Raw genomic sequence first — 19,709 nt, 5'->3', positions numbered from 1 at the left:
ACACAAAACATCACCTATTCTTGTCGTCTAGAGATGCTGCCTGACCCGTTGAGTTACTCCAGCACTGTATTCTACACAAAATTCCAGCATCTGCAGTTCCTTGTGTCCACATTAACAATCCTTGTGCTAACACTGGCAGGGAATAAGTTCAGGGAGGACCATAATGGAGGAAGTGGAACTCGAGGCCGAAGTGGAACTCGACGCATGTTGCCACACTGTCTGACACTATGACTCTAAACCATCACCCGCCTCTTGAAACTGACATCCTGGCCAAAGATAAGTTTCTGTCTCATGAGGAATCAGTCCCAAAATTGACACCAGCCTGTCAGCACTCTTTCAATGAAATGAATACTGAAAACTCTGCCTGCCTACCTTGGGGCAGGGTACGTTTCACTTCTTTATTTTTAAACTTGGCCTCTAGAATATTCCAACAGATCAGCAACTGTTTGCGATCATCCAGCAAATCAGCAGGAGGACAGGCACGGATTGTGTCCCAGAGACATAAGGCTAAGTGGGACAGTGTGTAGGATACCTGTCAGGTTATTCCCCGCAACAGGTAGGATTACTTGCATGAGACTTAAATGGCTCAAAACATAACGATGCCTGAATTGTTCAGTGTGTACGTGTATGAATGTGTGCATGCATGTGTATATATGCAGGCATGCACATGCATGTGTGCCTGTGTGTGTGTGCATGAGTTTGTAAGCACATGTGACGTGTGTGTGCACATGCCTGTGTAACTGTGCATCCATGTGTTTGTGTGTATTTCCATGTATCTATATGTCTTTTTTAAATTAATTTACCAGGATGTGAGCAACACGTATTGCCACCCTTAACTGTCCCTGAGAAGATAGAGCAGGCATGAGCGTGATACTATATTAAGTGTGAATCTATTAATGGAAGGAATATGTACCTGGACATTGGCCAGTGCATATTACAACCATAGTGGAAATGTAATCACAGGTGGAAAGAAAGGCAGATCTGGAGCATTGCAGTTGTTGAATATTCAGGCATGATAGGGGAGATTTTAAAAGAGGAGTGGGTGTTATAAAATTGACCAAGAAGTCCTGTACCGTGGTAGTGAGCCATAGTCATAGACTCATCGCAGTGCTTCTTAAACTATTTCAGTGTCATTCATCCTTGAGTCTTTATCACAAAATTTCATTCGCCCTCGACTAAATTTTCTTATGTTTTTTGGTAATTCTCGTCTTATTCTCCCTTGTGTATAATTTTATATATAATTTATTTTGTCACATGAGCAAAAAATATAAATGAGCTCATTTCTTAAGTGTTTATTTTATTCAACTTTTTGAACATCCTAAAAATATCTAAAGAAAACTAAGAGTGAAAAAAAAAGTTTAATTACCACTGGAGTTGGAAAATTATTCTATTAGAATGATAAAAAACCATTCCAACATGTAAACACTGGGCTTCAGCCCCGTCCTACCCTTTTGGGCTTTATTATATTACAGTAAATTTGAGAAATATCCTGCTTCTTTGAAATTAGAAAACCATAGGTAGAGAGAAAAAAACATATCAAATTTCCAGCTCCATTGCCATTAAAACCAAATGCACTTACTAACCAATTTAATGCCAAGCCTTTTTAAGTATAGAAAAATACTTAATCTGCCCATCTGCCCAACCAATCAAGATCCTGCTGTAATCTTTGACAACCATCTTCACTATCTACAATGCCACCCACTTTATTGTCATCTGCAAACCTGCTAATCATGTCATGTACATTTGAAGCATTGATATGGATGATAAACAGAAATGGGCCCCAACACCGAACCCTGAGGCACACCACTAGTCATAGTCCTTCCGACTGAAAAACATCCTTCCACCATCACCATCTGCTTCTTTCCAAGAAGGCAATTTTCTATCTATTCAATTATCTCTCCGTGGATCCCATGCGATCTAACCTTCCAGAGCAGCCTACCATGCAGAACCTTGTTGAATTCCTTACTGAAACCCATAGATCCAAATCTACAGATTTGCCCTCATCAACCTTTTTGGTCACATCTTCAAAAAACTCAATCAGGTTCATGAGACACGATCTCCAATGTACAAAACCATGACGGATTTGAGATGGAGAATCTTAAATAAGGAACCTCTAATTTAATCTAGAAACACTGAATGTTTTAAAATCAGTGATGTACCCAAGAACTTTGGTTGTGTAAATGGGGAGCGGCTGGAATGGTGACGCATGTCCTTGTGTCTTGCGTGTCACCTGTTTGGATGTCTGTAGGAAAGCTGGCTGCTTGAGAGGAAATTAAAAGATAACCTAAACCTCATTCCATTACAGGCATCAGAAAGGTTCCTCCCGCAGTATCTCATCACATAAACATGAATGTTGCACGATTCCAAGACACTGCAATGAGGTTTCTGGGTTTCTTTCTGATTTTTATTCTGAGTTATTGCCGTAAGTATGAAATTCCTTACCATGCACATTTCATGCCTGTTCTATTTTAGTGCCAGTAATTGTTTGTGGTTTTACATGGAATGAACATGTAAATAGGAAATGGTGAATGAAATCTGAAAAACCAGGAAATGGAGATGTACTTGAACATTGGAAATGTGAAGACAAGCCCAGGGCTGATTAGCTGAGGATTAAATCCTGACCACAGGTTCTGTCCATGTGTACGAAGTCTGCATATTCTCCCTGTGACAATGTGGGTTTCCTTCAGATGTTCCAGTTTCTTCCCACATACCAAAGAGGTGGATTTTCAGAAGGCATTTGATAAAGTGCCACACTTTAGATTGATAAACAAGATGAGTACCCATGGTCTTAGATATCAGAAAGGATAGAAGATTGACTGAATGGCAGAAGGCAAAGAATGGGAATAAAGGGTTTTTCTTCCTGTTGACTACCGGTGACCAGTGATGTTCTGCAAGGGTCGGTGTTGAGATTGCTACTTTTCATGTTGTATATTATTTATTTGGACAATGTAATTGATGGCTTTATGGACACGTTTGCGGATAATGCAAAGCTAGATGGAGGGGCAGGTAGTTTGGAGGAAGCTGCGTATCTGCAGAAGGACTTGCACAGGTTGGCAGATTGGGCAAAGAAGTGGCAGATGGAATACAGCATAGCAAAGTGTGTGGTCATGCACTTTGGTAGTAGGAATAAAGGCACAGTCTATTTCCTAAATGGGGAGAGAATTCAGAAATTGGAGGTGAAAAGGGACTTGGGAGAGTGCTGGTGCAGGATTCCCAAAGGGTTAATTTGAAGGTTGATTCGGTAGTAAGGAAGGCAAAGGCAATGTTAGCATTCATTTTGAGAGCACTAGAATAAACAAAATACAGGGAAGTAATGCGGAAGCTTTATAAGGCACTGCTCTTTGAGCAATTGTGGATCCCACATCTGAGGAGGTTTATGAGAATTATTGCGGGGATGATTGGGATTACTTATGATGATCGTTTGACGGCTCTGGGCAAGTACTCGCTGATGTTTAAAAGTATGATAGGGGACCGCATTGAAACTTACCAAATAACAAAAGGCCTGGATAGAGTGGATGTGGAGAGAATGTTTCCACTAGTGGGAGAGTGTAGAACCAGAGGGCATAGCCTCAGAATAAAATAAACATACCTTAAGGAAGGAGATGAGGAGGAATTTCTTGAACCAGAGGGTGGCGAATCTGTGAAATTCTTTGACACAGATGGCTGTGGAAGCCAAGTCTTGGCATATTTTTTAAATGGAGATTGACAAGTTCTTGATTCGTAAGGGTGTCAAAGGTTACAGGGAGAAGGTGGAGAATGGGGTTGAGGGAAAGGTAGATCAACCATGATTGAATGGCGGAGTAGATGGCCGAATGACCTGATTCTGCTCCTATGATTTATGACCTTATAAACTTACGACCACGTTGGTTGAAAGATTAATTGACTGCTGCAACTTGCCCAAGTGTGTAAGTGAATCTCTGGGGAAATTGATGGGAGTATGGTTGTATAAAATAGGATTAGTTAATATGGGTGCATGGACTGCAGGGCCTGTTTCTGCACTGGATGAATATGTATCCCATGGCTGTTTTGAGTGACCCTCCATCCTGTTTCAACTCTCATTGCAAGGTGCAGGGCACTGTAGTTCAGCAGCCAGAGATCCGGGTTCGATCCTGAATACAGGTGCTGTCTGTACAGGGTTTGTACGCTCTCCCTGTGACCTGTGTGGGTTTTCTCCGAGACTTTCAGTGTCCTCCCACAATCCAACGGCATACGGGTTTGTAGGTTAATTGGCTTGGTATAACTGTATAAATATAAATATAAAATTGTTCCGCTAGTGGGTAGGATGGTGCTAATGTACAGGGATTGTTGGTCGGCACTGACTCAGTGGGTCGAAGGGCCTGCTTCTGCACTGCATCGCTAAACTAAACTTAACTAAACAAAACCACCTGACTCATAAAGAAAATAGTAATCCAGATAGTAATCTAGAAAGGCAATAGGGTTTATACTCAAATAACTTGTTTGTGTGGGAATCAGTGTTGATGTTATTTGCCTCTCAGAGTTCCCCCTTCTCTCACATTGCTGCTTTGTTTTTCCAAGGGGTAAATGGCTTTTATCAAAGTTCAGAACACCGCTTGTGCCATGTTGCCGAGAAGAAGGGCGCCATCCAAATGGATATGGCGGCGAATTCTGCTGATTACCACTTCAATCACAGCCCAGAGTCGGACAAGATAGCAATCGACTACATTGAGGTGGAACGGAAGAATAATGGCACATTCTACGATGCAGCCTGGCTCCAGGCCTCCGAGGAATGGCAGCGCAGAAAGCTGAAGGTCAGCATTCCAGAGGGATTGCTGGAAGAGCACGTCATAGCAGTCTTGTGCTACACCTCAGACCAGCCACCTCTCTACAGAAATTTCAATAAAGCCATCAGAAACTACGGTGTGAATGATGAAATATATTCTAAATGTTTCCACTACAAAAGTCTACATTACTTTCTGTCAGTCACTCTCAGCATATTACAGAATAGTGCTTGGCGCCCTGATCCAGGAACACGTGTTTACAGAGGGATGGACAGGAGGGTTCAGGTCAGCAAAGGGGAAAACATTCGTTTTGGGCAGTTTGCATCAACGTCTTTGGATATAATGCAGTCCATTACAACGTTCACCAATGAGGAGACGAGCAGCAACACTCTCTTCAACATCACCACAGCCCATGGCGTCTCCATCCAGAACCTTTCCTTCTTCCGCACTGAGGAGGAAGTGCTCATCCCACCTCACGAGGTGTTTAAAGTTACAAAAGTGGTCGACTGGGAAGATGGGGGTCTGGGTGTCAACATCGTCCTCTCATCCATTGGGACCCAGCAGACAGAGGTCCGCCTAGAGTCCGATGGTCCTGGCCACCTGCGGGTAGTGAGAGTGCTGGAAGCTCCATCTTTGTGGTGGGCCTCCATTCTGATCATTCTGCTGATTTTGCTGCTCGCTCTATGCATCGTGGTTTTGAAGAAACGGAAGTTAATTTCTGGTTGACTTGAACCTGCAGAATTTGTGAAGCAGAGACAGTCTCTCACAACATGGACGGTGATGCCACCCACTTCTAATTACTGCCCAGCCTTCTGCAGAGTTGCCTGGCTTCATTGGCTGTTTTGGATTCATCTCATTCCAAATGTAAAGATCCTGCTAAATATCATTGAAGAGTAGCAATTATTAATTTGTAGCTTCAAGGCAAGAGACTTCAAGCGAAATAATCATCACTGAAACACAAAGAGAAAGGGCAAGATATCTTTTGACTGTTCCTAGGGAAGTACAAGGCTACGCCTGTTCTTGATTCATAAGACACAGCAAAAGATAAACTGTAGGTGGGGCTGCAGATAGGGAATCCTTTTTCAGCACCCCCTTACATTTTCTGCACTCCCGAAGGACCTCCCCTGTTCTTGGTGCTTAATACCACGTTTCCTTTCTTGTTTTTGTCGAATGCTCAACCTCCCTTAATATACGGTATATCCTTGACTTGCCATCATTTACCCTTCACTCGTATATGAACAAATTGTCTTTGATTTCTCACTTTTTCCCTTTCAATAGATTTTCATTTCCCAAAAGTGGAATTATTTTTAATTTTAATTTTTTTAATTTTATTTATTAGAAGTACATTACAATAATACAAGCCAAATATAACTTAATACATTTCTTGTACCACTTCATTTTTTAAGCTTTAAAAAGAGAGAAAGGTAATGAAAGTGAGATAGAATCGTGAGTGTGTGAAAAAGTGATTAAAAAAAAGACCCATAGGCACGAAAAGTTAGAGAAAAAAGTTAAGAAGTAAGCCATAGAAAAGAATAAAGAGAAAAAGAAACAAAAGCTATGTTAAAAGTAGAAAACAGAGCTGGAAGGGATATACCTACTTCATATTTTTCCTCCCCCCTCACCAGGTCCTGAAACCATTTCTTTTCAGAGTTCTGTTGCACCTTATACTTGTAGTAGGTCGATAAATGCAGACCAAGTCTTTTGGAAGTGGTCTGATTTGCCTGCTAGAAGGAGTCTCATATCTTCCAGATGTAACGTCTCGAACATATTTGAAATCCACATATTTTTTGTTGGTATAGGGGCGTTTTTCCAGAATTTAAGTATAAGTTTTTTTCCCATTATTAAACCAAAATTAAATAGGTTCTTTTGAAACGCAGTTAGTTCAGGGCTGCCTTCCATTGTTCCAAAAATAATCAATTCTGCTTCTGGTATCAATTTTATTTTAAATAATTTTGTGAAGATTTCAAAAATATCAGTCCAAAATTTTTGGATTTTTAAAGGGCTTTCTCACGGTGCGACCTGACGCAAGACTTAACAAGAGTTTAACATTGTGGGAACCTCCTGCGATAACAGTACGGCATTCGTGGACCACCGAGGACCTCCGTGGCGCTAACGGCAGGTAGTCGTGTAACTTTCTAAGGTCGGGAGAAAATCCAAAAAATTTTGAATTTCTCCAAGAGTGACTTGTGCACTTTTTGGTGAGCGTTGCAACATTGTATGAACGCAGATGCCAGCGCGATATCCGTGCGATATCCGTAATGACTCTTGCGGGTACCGTGGGAACTCCTGCGAACGGTAAACCTGGAAGCTTGACAGAGGGGACATAAGGTGAGTAAAAAAGGTGGTCTCAATATCGCCAATGGACCATGTGTCCATCGAGGACGTCCCACCTAATTGTCATTGTTTGAGAATCTTTTTCACAGTAAGACTTGCAGAGATGCCTCTCAGAAAAGCGCAAAGAAAGGGGTCAAAGAAAGTCAGAAAGTTTTTAGCCATGCAGGTAAATGAGGAGGAGACTCAGCAAGAGAGACAGGTGGAGAGGCAAGAGGAGATGCCAGAGATACCACTGCCTGTAGGCTCCTTGGAGCAGGGAGAGGGTGATCCTTTACTGATTGTCATTGCTTGTTTACCTCACTGCTAAATAAATTTATTTTTTACTATCAGCTTGATGTCTGCAAATCGTCATTAATACATCACTACAAGATGAATGTCTCTAATGTTATAATCCCTCTCATGCTGAAACACGAAATACATTAATGGAGATGATATAATCACATTTTCACTCATTTACATTTTTGAGTGTGCAGGTTCCTGAAATGTTCAGCTATTTAAACGTGTTCTTCACCTCTTGGTAGAAAATGAAATAAGACAATCAACACGGTAAATGTGATACAAAGTCTTTATTCCTATTTGACAATATAAGAAGACGAATTCTGTCACATATTGAGAGGAGATGCATCACACAAAACATTTGTCTGTAAAAGGGCCTGGCAAACACGAAATACAACAAATGAGGCACGCGAGATTATTTAAAACACATTATATCCATCAACCTCCGCTACAAGCGTGAACTCAGGCATTTAAAGGGACAATGCAATGTTCTAAACGGCAGGTTTTGCGGACGAACATCTTATAGGAAGCACTTTTCAGAGGACAACACTAGGAAGTCAGCTTATAACATGCAGTAGTGTTCCTGTGGTCGGCTACCCATCAATATAGCTGTCCTGCCACGGCACACTCCCCAATTGTGAATTGTAGTAAGCGCAGAGATGGTCTCTTTGCTCTTTCACACTGGATGTGCCCGAGTTACCTTTCAAACGCTGCAGTGAGACCATTTTCAACTTGTTCGCACCACTTCTCCAAGCACCTAGTGTTACTTCCCCTGTGTCACTGTCCACTATGTCACCGTCCTAGATGGATGTTGCTGATCCAGCAGCTGCACCTCTCATTCAGATCAGGTTGTGCAGAACACATGCTGCATATACTATACTCTCCACATTCTTGGGCCTCTGCTCCATTGTCTTGAGCAAGCATCTAAATCTGTTTGCCAAAATGCCAAAATAATTTTCTACTACCCTCCTGGCCCTTGACAGCCTGTAATTGAAGATCCTCTGTTCCCTAGTTAGATTCCTCTGTGGATATGGCTTCATAATCCAGGGCCGTAGTGCAAAGGCTTCATCAGCAACCATCGCATATGGGATGTCCGGGCTGTCTTCTCCTGACAGAGGTTCTGGATCAGGCATGCCTGCTGTTCCACCTTCCATTTTCTTTCCAAGCCAGGTTTCTTTCCAAATCCGGCCATCACCAACACTTCCAGGTGTGCCCACATCCACATACAGGAAGTTGTAGTTATAATCAACCACCGCCATGAGTACAATTGAGTGGAATTTCTTGTAATTGAAATAATTTGAGCCACCTCCGGGTGGTTTACGAATTGCCACATGCTTGCCATCCAAAGCCCCACATGTGTGAGCAAAGTTCCACCTGTTTTCAAACCCCAGTGCAACTCTCCACGCATCTGGTGTACTGGGGCATTCCATCACTTCAGCTGAATAAAATTGGATGATCGCCTCACAGGTTTCTCGGACAATACCACAGATGCTGTTGGTGGCGACAAGAAAGTTGTAAGATAGACTTTTATAAGAATCGACTGAGGCCAAGTAGCGGAGGGTGATTGCTATGCGCAACCCTGGTTCCAGTGCCTTTCTCATTACAGTGTCAGTCTTCTTCAGCAGAGGTCCCAAATTATTCTTTAACTCATTAAAGAGCTCGGGTGAAATTCTGACAAAGATTTTGAATGCACTTTTATCCTCTTTGCACAGCACATTAAGCAGTTGCTCATATTGTCCAAATTGAGGTCTCCGTTGAAACATGGGCTTAACCCAGTGAGACTTCCTCTTAATTCTCTTTTTAATTAATCTCACCCTTCTGCCTTCACGCAAGCGTTTTCGATGCACATGTTGCGCTAATGCATACAGCGCGTCAATGAAAAAACAACCAGCCTGTACTCGAACCAACTTTGTATAGGCATGTCTGCAAATGAGCCAATTCTACGAACGGAGGATATTTATATAGTGTGTGAAAAAAAGTGACATCATTTGTGCCACGTGATTAACTACGCTACAGTCCACGATGTTCATTCATGATTAACGGGAAAGATCGGGAGACGGACAAGTCACTCGCACAAATTACAGAATTGCCGAGTACCGTGGGAACTCTTTATCTACCCCCCGTTATATCGTGCGGAACTCGTGCTGGACCACAACCACTTCACTCTGGTGACATCTTGCGTCAGGTCGCACCGTGAGAACCGGCCATTATACAGTAGCTTCTTGGGATAGACATTTATCACAAATAGGGGAGACGTTAGGAAAATGTTTACTTAATTTAGTTTTTGAGTAATATAGTCTATGTAAGATTTTAAATTGAATTAGAGTGTGTCTTACGTTAATCGAGCATTTATGCACATATAGCAAATGTTTATCCCACCTCTCTTTCGAAATTTTTATAGCTAGTTCTTGTTCCCAGTCTCTTCTAATTCCATCGGATGATGGTATTTCTATATTTAGAATGAAGTTATACAAGTGTGATATTAAATTGGCTGATTCGGCCTTTGTATTCATTGCTTCGTCCAGTAAGTCTGGGGACAAGTTATGTCAATCTTGTGTATTTTTTTTCAAATAGTCACATATTTGAAAATATTTAAAATAATGATTATTTCTCAAATTGTATTTTAGTTGTAGTTGTTGAAATGATAATAATTTTCCAGTTTCGTACAAGTCTCCAAACGTTTTAATTCCTATTCTTTCCCATTGTGTAAATGATTTACCTATAATAAAATAATAAACGACGGGTTATTAACTATTGGAGAAAGAAGCGATAGAGTTCTTAATTTTAGGATAAGTTTTATTTGTTTCCAAATTCTAATTGTACTGTGTATAATTGGATTTTTATTGTATTTTATGTTATTCAGGTTCGTTGGTGAGAGGAGGATCGCTCCTATATTAAAAGGGGAGCAGTCCTCTCTCTCCATTACAATCCAATCCGCCTGCTGGGCAGAATTGTCCAACAGGTGAATCAGATTTTTGATATTTACTGCCCAGTAATAATACAAAAAATTAGGAAGTACTAATCCACCAAATTCTTTAGGTTTACTCAAGTGTGTTCTTTGTATTCTATGGGATTTATATTCCCATATAAAATTTGTGATGTCTGAGTCCAGTTTAAAAAAAAAACTTTTATGGTAGGTATATTGGAATTGACTGAAATAGATATAGAATTTGTGGTAGAAAGATCATTTTTATAGCATTTATTCGACCTATTAAAGACATCGGAAGCGTTTTCCAAAATTTAATTAGAGCGTTTAATTTCTTAAGCATGGGGCTGTAATTTGCATTAAACATATCTTGATATTTTCTAGTGATTTCAATTCCCAAATATTTAAATTTTTCTGTAGCAATTTTTAAAGGGAATTTTAAAAGGTGTGTTGAGTCTCTGGGTTTTATTGACATAATTTCACTTTTATTCCAATTTATTCTGTATCCTGAAAAAGATCCAAAATCCTCTATTAGGTTTAATATGTTTGGTATACTAATTTGGGATTTTGTGATGTACAATAGTACATCATCTGCGTATAAAGATATTTTATTATTTGAATATTTTGTATTATAACCATGGATGTTCGGATGTGATCTGATTTTTTCAGCTAAAGGTTCTATTACAAGAGTAAATAGCAGCGGTGATAGTGAGCATCGCTGTCTATTGCCCCTTGATAATTGAAATTTCATAGACAATATATTGTTGGTTAATATTCTAGCAGTAGGCTTATTATATAATAGTTTTATCCATGAGATGAAATTCTCTCCCATTTGAAATTTTTGCAATACTTTAACCAGGTAGTCCCATTCAACTTGATCAAATGCTTTTTCTGCGTCCAATGAGATAATTGATAAGTCTTGTTCTTCTGTTTTATATGAGTGCATTATATTGAACAGACGTCTCAAATTATTACATGATTGTCTCTTGGGTATGAACCCCGTTTGATCAGCATTTATTAATTTACTGACATGTTTACTTAGTCTTCTAGCTAATGTTTTTGCTAGTATTTTTTGATCTGTATTTAACAGTACAATGGCTCTGTATGAACCGGGTTCTTCTATATCTTTATCGTTTTTAAGTATTAGTGTAATCATTGATTCTGCTAGTGTTTCTGGTAAAATTTGTTCTTTAAAAGCGTATGTATACATTTTATGTAAACGTGGTGTAATTGTCTCATAAAAACTTTTATAAAATTCATTACTGAATCCGTCTGGTCCTGGTGTTTTTCCATTCTTTAATGAGTTTATTGTTTCTTCTATTTCCTTGATTGAAATTTGTACTCCCAGTTCCTCTTGTTCCCTCAACTCAAGTTTAGGGAATTTACAGTTATCCAAGAACTCTGTAACTTTAGTATTGTCTGTTAACGTTTTAGATGTATATAAATTCTGATAAAATTGAGCGAATCTTTTATTAATATCATTAGGTATTGTTAGCAACTCTCCTCTATCTGATTTAATCTTTAGAATCGTGTTTTTTTTTTCCCGTTTTTTCAATTGGCGTGACAAAAATTTGTGCGGTTTATCCCCAAATTTGAAATGTTCCTGTTTTGTGATTTGCAATAGTCTTATAACTTTTGCTGATAGTATTTAATTTAATTTAAATTTCAATATTGATATTTTATTATGCTTATCCATAGTTGGGTCTTTAGCGTTATCTATATCCAATTGTCTGATTTGTTCTTCTAACTGTCTTTGTTCGTTCTTATTCTTTTTATTTTGAAAAGCTTGATATGAAATTATAACTCCTCTAATAAATGCTTTGAAAGATTCCCATAGTAAAGTAGGTGAAATATCTGGTGTGTCATTAGTCTCGAAAAAAAAGTCCATTTGTTGTTTTAAATATATACTCCCTTATGGGTCGTTTAAAATTTGAGGATTAAACCTCCAAAACGATTTATTATTAGACATCCCTTCCAGTTTTAAAAATAAAGTTAGAGGGGGGTGGTCAGAGATAATGCTGTTGTGATATTTTGGGTTCATTAATTTTGTGTCCACTATGAAATAGGCTATACGTGAGTATGTTTTGTGTACCATTGAATAAAACGAGTATTCCCTTCCAACCGGATTCTCGATCCTCCAAACATCTGTTATATTTGTATTTTTTATGTATGTATTTAAGAGTTCACTTGTTTTGGATTTTGTATTACCTCTCTGTTTTTGTATAGATTTATCTAAGTACGGATCTAAAACGCAATTAAAGTCTCCCCTAATTATAACATTTTGGTAATTAAACTGAAATTATATTCAAGATTTTATTTTAAAAATGGGGATTATCAAAATTGGGCGCATATATATTTACCATGGTGATTGGCGTAGCGTGGATCTCTCCGGTAACTATGAGATATCTCCCTTCCTTATCTATTATGATATTCTTTGATTTAAATGGTATGCCTTTACGAATGATAATTGCCGTACCTCTGGATTTCGAGGTATATGAAGAATGATATATTTGGCCTATCCAATTTGCCCTCAGTCTAGCCTGATCTTGGGATTTGAGATGAGTTTCTTGTAAGAAAATTATGTCTGAATTGAACGATTTCAATTGTGCGAATATCTTACCCCTTTTAATAGGTTCATTAGCTTATGTTCCAACTGCAGAATGCGATTCCTCCAAATTTCTTTTGTTTGTCATCTTGCATTTTAAATGGTTTTAATACTCTTAAATCATATGGTACCTCAGGTCTCTGGATATTGGGGGAACATTTGTGCTACAAAATTCCGTTGGTACATCCCTTTTGAGAATATCCTTTAAAAAAAAAACAATTAAGTGTAACATTATGTGATTAAATAAAATTGAAAAAGTGAAATTACAGGGTCTAAAAATATCGACACTAACAAATTAACCACCCATTGGTGGGAGTTAACGTTGAATTGACTTCCATTGTTGATAGTATACAATTAGCTCCGCTCCCTTAATTATTCTTGCCATAGGAGTTCGGGCCCTTTCAGAATCGATTATATATCTCCCAATTACAATATATATATATATATATATTTAGTTAAGACTTATCTAATTATATGTTCAACTAATCTAAGACTTATATATCTAACACTTATTTATGCTAACAGTTTTTGCATATGCTTGTCAATCAGTAATAATCAACTGTTGCTTGGAAGGGGTTAACCAGAATCAGGCTCTTGGGTATGTGCCAAGTGCCTGAGTCTCCTCCCCTCCCCCCAGATATACATGGAACTGAAACTTATTATATTATCTGAGTTAGTTTTTAAATCTATTGTTAGTCTATTTCCTTATCTCTAGTTCCCTTTCCCCCTCTGTGGAGGGGGTGGTCCATCCCTATAAAACATTATTACATTCTACCCCTTTGTGCAGTTCTGGTTAGGATCAGTTTCTATTACTATGTTAGTACTGTTAATTCTATTAATTCTGTAGGTTTTATGTTAGTATTTTAAAATCTTAAAAGGCAATAAGTCCTTGTAATGATTTCAGCATTCGCCTCTCCTGTTCGCCACTTCCATATTATTCTGTCTTTCCTTCGAGTTTGAACAAAGAGTGTCCCTAAATTAACATTCCAAATAAGATATAGTGTCTAGGGAGCCGCACGTGGAGAGGCTTCGCCATCTTGGTCTTTTAAAAAGTTCTGTTTCTTCGCTTCTCCTAGGCCGTTGTCTATTGAATTTAAAAAATGCTTTGTCCTGACCATCCAGCTGTATTATTTACCCATTTAGCTATTTTAAGATCTCTTGAGCATGTTTGTAGGATGCTTCAGGATCTGTGAACGCTTGTTCCCTGTCGTTGTAAGTAATCCTCATCTTGGCTGGACACATGACACCGCATCTGACATTTTGAACTTTGAACTGTTTTCGCTTTTGTACTATTTCATAGGGATAGTCTCTGAATAGCTTGATGGAATCATTCCCAAACATCATATTCGTTCCATATTTGATTTTTTTCATAACCTCTTCCAGGGCTGAAATGTCCCGAAATTTCACAATGATCTGTCGTGGATGGGCTGTTCTTGTTTGTGATCTTGATTTGAATCTCGGCACTCGATGTGCCACTTCTATTTTCGGTTCGGTGGGTAGATTAAGTATTTGTTTAAGTAAGTTGGCAGCGAACTCGCGAGGCTCCTTCCCCTCCGATCCCTCTGTCACTCCAACTATTCTTAAATTCTGGCGTCTTGAACGTGCTTCCAAATCCAGGCATTTGTCAGATACTTTCGCCAGGTGACCCACGAGCCGTTCTTGTTCTTTCTTCATTCTCTGCATTTCTTCGGACATTTGTAGAACAGATAATTCCATGTCTTTCATTGCAGTCAGATATGAAGAAACAGTTCCGAGAACAGCATCAAACTTCTCCTTGGACTCTTCTTCCACCCTATTAATTCTCCCGGTTCATTCTTCTTGCACATCATCAATTCGTTTATTTATATTGCCAATTGAATCAATAACTTTCTGATTACCAGCATTCATGCTTTGCATCATGTTTTCCATCATATTTGTATTCCCAGCAACAATCTCATTTCTTAATTCTCTTACCGAATTCTTTATTTCCTCCAGTTCTTTATCCTTGGTAGCCATTTCAGTCTTAGATCTTGTAGTCATTTCAGAGGCCACTTCGGAGGTCGATTCTTCAGATTTTGGCTGGTTTTTCAGAAGGTGTTTCATGACAGATCTTGGAGGACTCTGGCCAGGAAGCGTTTTTTTCATTTAAAAGGCTTTAAACCCCCGTTAAATTCGCAGTGCTTACTGATGATGTCAGCAGCGCGATGTCAAGGAGCTCCGGTAAGTGTTTTAAATCGGTCCCGTCCTCTAGACCGGATTTTTACGTGAAAAGTCGGGATTTTCGGGAGCGGAGCTAGGTGTTGCGTCTGTTCAGTGTAACATGGCGCCACCGGAAGTGAAATTATTAGCTCATTGTTGCTCCCAGACCCTGTCTGATGATATTGAAATTGGCATTCCCCCATATCAACCATTTGTTATCCAGTGTCTCCTTAACTCTTTTTTTATAACTACATTGAAACTTAACAAGTTATGACCAGCGCTTATTTTGCTGGCCTACTAACACATTGTCTACTCAGTACCAATGGAGATAATCCATTCATTTTATGTACCTCATCACAAATGCACTTAAGCCATCCAGTTGAGGGTGTACAATGAGACTTTCTTTTAAACATAGAAATTGACTTTTGGGTCCAGGCAATTCATGCTGGGGTTTCCATTCAAGCTTCTCTTATCTTCCTCTTCTAATTCATGTTCATAAGAGATATTAGCTGAATTAGGCCATCAACCCATCAGGTCTACTCCACCATTCAATCATGGCTGATCTATCTTTTCTTCTTAATCCCATCCTCCTGCCCTCTCCCCATAATCCCTGACACCTGTATTAATCTAGAATCTATTCATCTCTGCAATTAATATCCATTGACGTGGCCTCCACAGCCTTCTGTGGTAATGAATTCCACAGATTCCACCGGGTGGCGCTGTCAGTGATGGCAGCCTCGCCAACGGTCTGTCTGTCTTTTTGTCTTTTTTGTTATTTTTAGTGTGTTTTAAAAAGTATGTGTTAATGTTCTCTGGTTTGTTTAATGTGTGGGTTGGGGGAGGGGGTCGGGGGAAACTTTTATCAATCTCTTACTTTGCTGGAGATGCGATTGTTTTCCGGATCGTATCTCCGGTCGCTCTGCGGCCTAACATCATGGAGCTGGAGGCCTTGCTCGAGACTGACTTTGAGGCTCATCGCGGGGCCGTGGACTTGCCATCGGAGCCTGCGATCCCTTGCCTGGGATCGCCGCTCCAACGGATCGCGGCCTGCGGATTTCAACATCAAGGAGCTCGCAGTCTCGGGTAGAGACTGATGTCGGGAAGCTCCAAAGTCGTAAGAGGTTCAACCAGCCCCGACCCATGGGTTCGATTGCCCGGCGCGGCGAAGCTGAGTTCCCTCCCGATGCAGGAGCTTGATCGCCCTGACGCGGAGGGCCCGACCGCCGGCTACGGGAGCCAAGAACGTCCCGTCAACGGAGGGCTTGAGGCTCCCGACCGCGGGAGGATAAAGAAGGGAACATACTTGGCTAATAAAGTATGGTTATGATTATAATTATAATTATGAGATTCAAAGAAATTCCTCCTCATCTCCTTCCTAAAGGAACATCCTTTAATTCTGAGGCTATGACCTCTGCTCCTAGACTCTCCCACTAGTGGAAACATCCTCTCCATATCCATTCTATCCAGGCCTTTCACTATTCGGTAAGTTTTAATGAGGTCCCCTCATCCTTTTAAACTCCAGCGAGTACAGGCCCAGTGCCGCCAAACGCTCATCGTACGTTAACCTCCTCATTCCTGGGATCATTCTCGTCAAGTCAAGTCAAGTCAAATTTATTCGTCACATACACATACGAGATGTGCAGAGAAATGAAAAGTGGCAATGCTTGCGAATTGTGCAAAAAACAAACAAACAAACAAACTACAAACAGAATGGAACAGAATCACATATTCACATATTACATATTTGTGGGAGGGAGGGAAGAAAAAGAAAAAAAAACAGCAATTTTAAAAAGACACCACACAACAGTAAAATGGTTCAGTAAAGTTAGTCCCTGGAGAGATAGGAGTTTACAGGCCTAATGGCCTCTGGGAAGAAACGCCTTCTCATCTTATCCATTCTCACAGCATGGCAACGGAGGCGTTTGCCTGACCGTAGCAGCTGGAACAGTCCGTTGCTGGGGTGGAAGGGGCCTCCCATGATCTTGTTGGCTCTGGAGTTGCACCTTCTGATGTATGGTTCCTGCAGGGGGGTGAGTGTAGTTCCCATAGTGCGATCGGCCGAACGCACCACTCTCTGCAGAGCCTTCTTATCCTTCGTAAACCTCCTCTTCACCCACTCCAGAGCCAGCACATCCTTCCTCAGATATTGGGCCCAAAATTGCTCACATTACTCCAAATGCGGTCTGATCTAACATCCTTTTTTAAAATTCTAGTCCTCTAGAAATAAATGCGAGCATTCTGCTAATTCTGTCAGAGTGATTGCCTACTCTCACATCTGCCTGTCTAACTTTCCCTTAAATACTTTTGTAAAGTCCATTTCAACCCCTCCGAACGAGAGCAAGGTCTACCACAGATTGCGCAAAGAAAGCACGTAACAAAAGCTTTTCCCTGTACCTGGGTACACATGACAATAAATTAAACTCAACTAAAATCAAATGTCTTCTGAAACTCTTAGCCATTTTGCACTGATGGCCTCTGGTTATTCACTGCCCGCAGACAGAGATATTCTCACTGTTTCCATTCTGTCAAAACTTTCCTTCAGAATTACAAACTGCTGGAGGAACTCAGTGGGGATCCATAAAGGGAAATGGACAACTCGGTGTTTTTGGACCCTTCTTCATTATTTTGAAGGTTTCTCTTTGATCATGCTCTGTCCTCTTTTCTCAGTCTGGTTGTTCTTTACTGAAGTGTTCCCTTGCCATCTTATACCATCTTCCCCCTTTTTCTCTATACCCTCTGGCATGTTTCTCTGCTTTTTGTATAAGTTGACCACCAGAATTGTATGTAGACAAAAATGCTGTAGAAACTCAGCGGGTGAGGCAGCATCTATGGAGTGAAGGAAATAGGCAACGTTTCGGGATGAGACCCTTCTTCAGAATTTTATGCATTGGGTTACATATGATTGACCAAGGCCGAGCATAACCTCCCTACTTTTCAATTGAATTCCTCCAGAAATAAATCCCAGTGCCTGGTCTTTTTTCTATACCTTGCAAACCTCTGACACAATTTATAGAGGCTTGTGTATCTGTAATTCAAGATTGCTTTGTTCCTTTACACCTGCCATTGCATGTTCAAAATAGTAATTTTACTTCTCAAAGAGGAGGGAAGAGACTGCAGACCTAAGACTTTTGCCTCCATCACAGTGAGGAGATGCTGGGTGGACTCACTGTGGTGGATGTTAATATGTGTTTATTGTTGTTTTTATTGTATTATATGTATGACTGCTGCAATTTCGTTCAGACTTCGGTCTGAATGACAATAAAGGCATATCTATCTATCTATCTATCTATCTACATACACATTTATATTTACTTCACTTGCACATTACTTGTATATTAATATTTCTTCTGTAATTTGTTGCAGACTTCCTCAGTGCTGGCAGTCCCCAACCCTGAATTTGGTATCATTTGGGCAATTGTGTTTTTGGTCCAGAGTTTAAGTGATTGGTGTAAATTGTAACCAGTTATGTCCCCAGCCTTCATCCTTGTGGACCCTTGCTTCCTCCTTTGTGAACAGCTAATCTTTGCTTCTGTTCGCTGCTTACAATGCATTCTGCAACTTGTCCACAGTAGACTAAGAAGGGCATCTAATAAAAGTGTTTGAAAAATCAAAATGAATGGCACCATCATTGCCAACCATAGTTCTGTTACACCTGAATGAATGAATGAATGAATGAATGAATGAATGAATGAATGAATGAATGAATGAAAGAAAGAAATACATTTTATTGCTACATCCGACAAGTCACAGTGATATTCTTTGTTTTGCATACCCAACGTATGCAAAGAGACGCTACGTACATAATGTTACAAGTATTCAATTTTACCCAAACCATCTTTAACACATACCATTTGTGGTCCCCCTTAGTTCTCAGCGGTTCCCCCAAGCCGGCTCCTCATTTGTCTTCCGCCCCCACTGCCCCCACTCCCCCCTCCCCCCCTCCCCCCCCCCCCCCCCTGCTCACGGCTGTCCCCCCACTCCGGGTCCTCCTTTACTCCCAGCGGCGCATCTGTCGTCCGGCACCCACGTGGCCCGTCCTCGATCGGGGACCATCTTTTCACACCACTAGTCACTGGCAGTCAGCCAGAAAAAAAACCTTTATTGCTACTCTCTGCCATTCAGCCAACCTGCTATCCATGCTAGTATATATCCTCTGATACCTTGGGCTCTCATCTTCTTTAGCAGCCTCACGTGTGTGGCACCTTATCCAAGGCTTTCTGAAAATCCAGGTAAACAACATCCGCTGTCTATTTCGTCTGTCCTGCTATTTACTTCCTCAAAAAATTGCAACAGGTTCGTCAGGCAAGATCTCCCTTTCACAAAGCCATGCTGACTTCGGCCTATTTTATCTTGTGCTTTTATGTACTCAGATATCTCATCCTTTATCATGAACTTTAGAATCTTACCCACCACTGAAGTCAGGCTTACCGGCCTATAGTTTCCACTCTTCTGCTTCTCTCTCTTCTTGAACAGCAGAGTAATATTTGCAAATTTCCAATCGCCTGGAACCACTCCTGATTCTTGAAATCAAACCCTGTCTATCCAAATGTATATATAGCTTATCCCTCAGAATACTGCAAGTCCTTAAAGGACTGTGACCAGAAATTCATGAAGCGCAAAGAACATAAAGCACAGGATTGAGATTTTCAAA

General features: G+C 40.3%; 1 protein-coding gene across 1 annotated transcript; it reads left to right on the top strand.

Moving 5' to 3' along the window:
* Positions 1–321: 321 nt before the first annotated feature.
* On the top strand, positions 322–6,096 carry LOC116975295 (erythroblast NAD(P)(+)--arginine ADP-ribosyltransferase-like). The gene is made up of 3 exons (XM_033024206.1): positions 322–556; positions 2,306–2,422; positions 4,537–6,096. Exons 2-3 carry the CDS (start codon positions 2,347–2,349, stop codon positions 5,463–5,465), a joined length of 1,005 nt encoding a protein of 334 aa, XP_032880097.1. The 5' UTR covers positions 322–556; positions 2,306–2,346; the 3' UTR covers positions 5,466–6,096.
* Positions 6,097–19,709: the final 13,613 nt, after the last annotated feature.

The sequence above is a fragment of the Amblyraja radiata genome, chromosome 7, assembly GCF_010909765.2.
Source record: "Amblyraja radiata isolate CabotCenter1 chromosome 7, sAmbRad1.1.pri, whole genome shotgun sequence".
NCBI lineage: Eukaryota > Metazoa > Chordata > Chondrichthyes > Rajiformes > Rajidae > Amblyraja > Amblyraja radiata.
This window is presented reverse-complemented; position numbering and strand designations above follow the sequence as displayed.